The sequence below is a fragment of the Sinocyclocheilus grahami genome, unplaced genomic scaffold (genome assembly GCF_001515645.1).
Source record: "Sinocyclocheilus grahami isolate Dianchi unplaced genomic scaffold, SAMN03320097.WGS_v1.1 scaffold831.1, whole genome shotgun sequence".
In the NCBI taxonomy this organism is placed as follows: Eukaryota; Metazoa; Chordata; class Actinopteri; order Cypriniformes; family Cyprinidae; genus Sinocyclocheilus; species Sinocyclocheilus grahami.
The window spans coordinates 842,201-844,039 of NW_015506010.1; the positions used below are offsets into that span (position 1 = coordinate 842,201).

General features: G+C 40.9%; 1 protein-coding gene across 1 annotated transcript in view; it reads left to right on the top strand.

Moving 5' to 3' along the window:
• The first annotated feature begins 686 nt into the window (after nucleotides 1-686).
• The window catches only part of LOC107562640 (G kinase-anchoring protein 1-like), a 23,900-nt gene continuing 22,747 nt past the window's right edge, over nucleotides 687-1,839 (top strand). Inside the window, exons 1-2 of the mRNA XM_016247314.1 lie at nucleotides 687-808; nucleotides 1,228-1,462. Of these exons, the coding sequence (XP_016102800.1) occupies nucleotides 702-808; nucleotides 1,228-1,462 (342 nt within the window). The 5' untranslated portion in view covers nucleotides 687-701. The remainder of the gene's footprint in view (nucleotides 809-1,227; nucleotides 1,463-1,839) is intronic.

Sequence of the window (1,839 nt, forward strand, 5' to 3'; positions counted from 1 at the left end):
AGTTAATTGTGTCCTTTGCTCTTATTCTGTTGTCTGCACATTTATGCACGCAGTGCAAAATCAATGTGAAAGGTTGAATTGTTGCCTCGGACGTTTTTGCACTTTGGTCGACAGTAATCTTGATGGCTTCACACCTTGTTTATGATAAAGAAAACGCTATCATTTTGTCTGACAGTTTTTATCATAGCATGCATGCACATTAATTGTGTAGCATAGGTCACTAAGTAAGACCCCATATGGCGAAAATCTACTTTTTAGTTAGGATGAGTTTAGCATTTCCTTAAACATTTTCCATTTGCCCACCAATTTATTTAATTTATTTGCCTACTTTCATCACATTATTTAAACAAGAATACGTGTATTTATGCACACATTTATTTATTTGTGTATTTATTGTTTTCGCAGGTTTCGCCCTCCATAAATCACAGTCATTGTGATTACTGGATAAAAAAAAAGATAAATATTTAATAGCTCTATATGCATTTCTGCGCCACGTACTACTATGCATGCCAAGTATTTACATTTATACAATTAAATAACTATTAGTTTTAGGATACAAGTATCTTAAAGAGACGCAAAAAAAAATCATTTTGATAACTGATGCGCCTGAGAGTTGTGTTCCTGAGCCGCAGAGCGCCACCTGGCGTGAGAACCGCTCAGTGAACCCGGCTCGGTTATTATCTGACCGCATTGTCCACCCAATGACTGCTGCGACGCTTTTGTGTCCGTTCAGGCCGCCATACTCTCGTCTGTGTGTGCTCGCAGTTTCTGTTTGCTCGAAGCTGAGGATACCGACAATCCTAAACAGGTGAAAGTTTGTGTGGTTCAGGTTTAAGTGGCACGAGACGAGCTGAAGAGCTCGAAACACGTTCAGGGCCCATGCCAGCGACAGCGCGCGCGTTAGTCACTCCTGTGCAGCACTGCGAGCTAAACTAAGTCGAAGCTAGCGACACTCAGCGTATCAAATGATGTGATGATTGCAACCGCAGTATATAGAGTGTTTAAAAAAAAAAAAAAAGCCTAAATATGTCGTTTATTCTCTACACAACTGCCATAACTCTACAGCAAACAGATTTGTGATTTGCAATGCAGTTTAAAGCTGGTTTTATGTGTTTCTGTCAGTTCATTATATGCATGTTGCTCTGGTTTCCTCTGTGTAGCACTGATTTGTGAATGCTCTCGCCGTACACTAGTGCTAGCGCTGACTCGGGCTCGTGTGCTTGGCAGGTTCAGGATGGCATCGGCGGTGATCTCGGTGCCCACCACGGCGTCCCGCTTCGCTCTGCTGCAGGTCGACTCGGACTCGGACTCGGACTCGGATGCGGGGAAGCCGAAGGCGGGTCGTGGAGCAGGGAAGCCCCGCTCGGGGAAATCTCCCAGCGGGAAGACCAACCAAAATAACGACAAGAAGAAAGAGAAGAGAAGACGAAAGAAGGAACAGCAGCAAAGTGAAGCCAATGAGGTGAATATCTATCTATCTATCTATCTATCTATCTATCTATCATATATCTATCTCTATCTATCTATCTATCTGTCTGTCTATCTGTCTGTCTATCTATCTATCTATCTATCTATCTATCTATCTATCTATATATCTATATATCTATCATCTATCTATCTATATGTCTATCTATCTGTCTGTCTATCTGTCTGTCTGTATATCTATCATCTATCTATCTATCTATCTATCTATCTGTCTGTCTGTCTGTCTGTCTGTCTGTCTGTCTGTATATCTATCTATCTATCTATCTATCTATATATCTATCATCTATCTATCTATCTATCTATCTATATGTCTATCTATCTGTCTGTCTGTCTGTCTGTCTATCTATATATCTA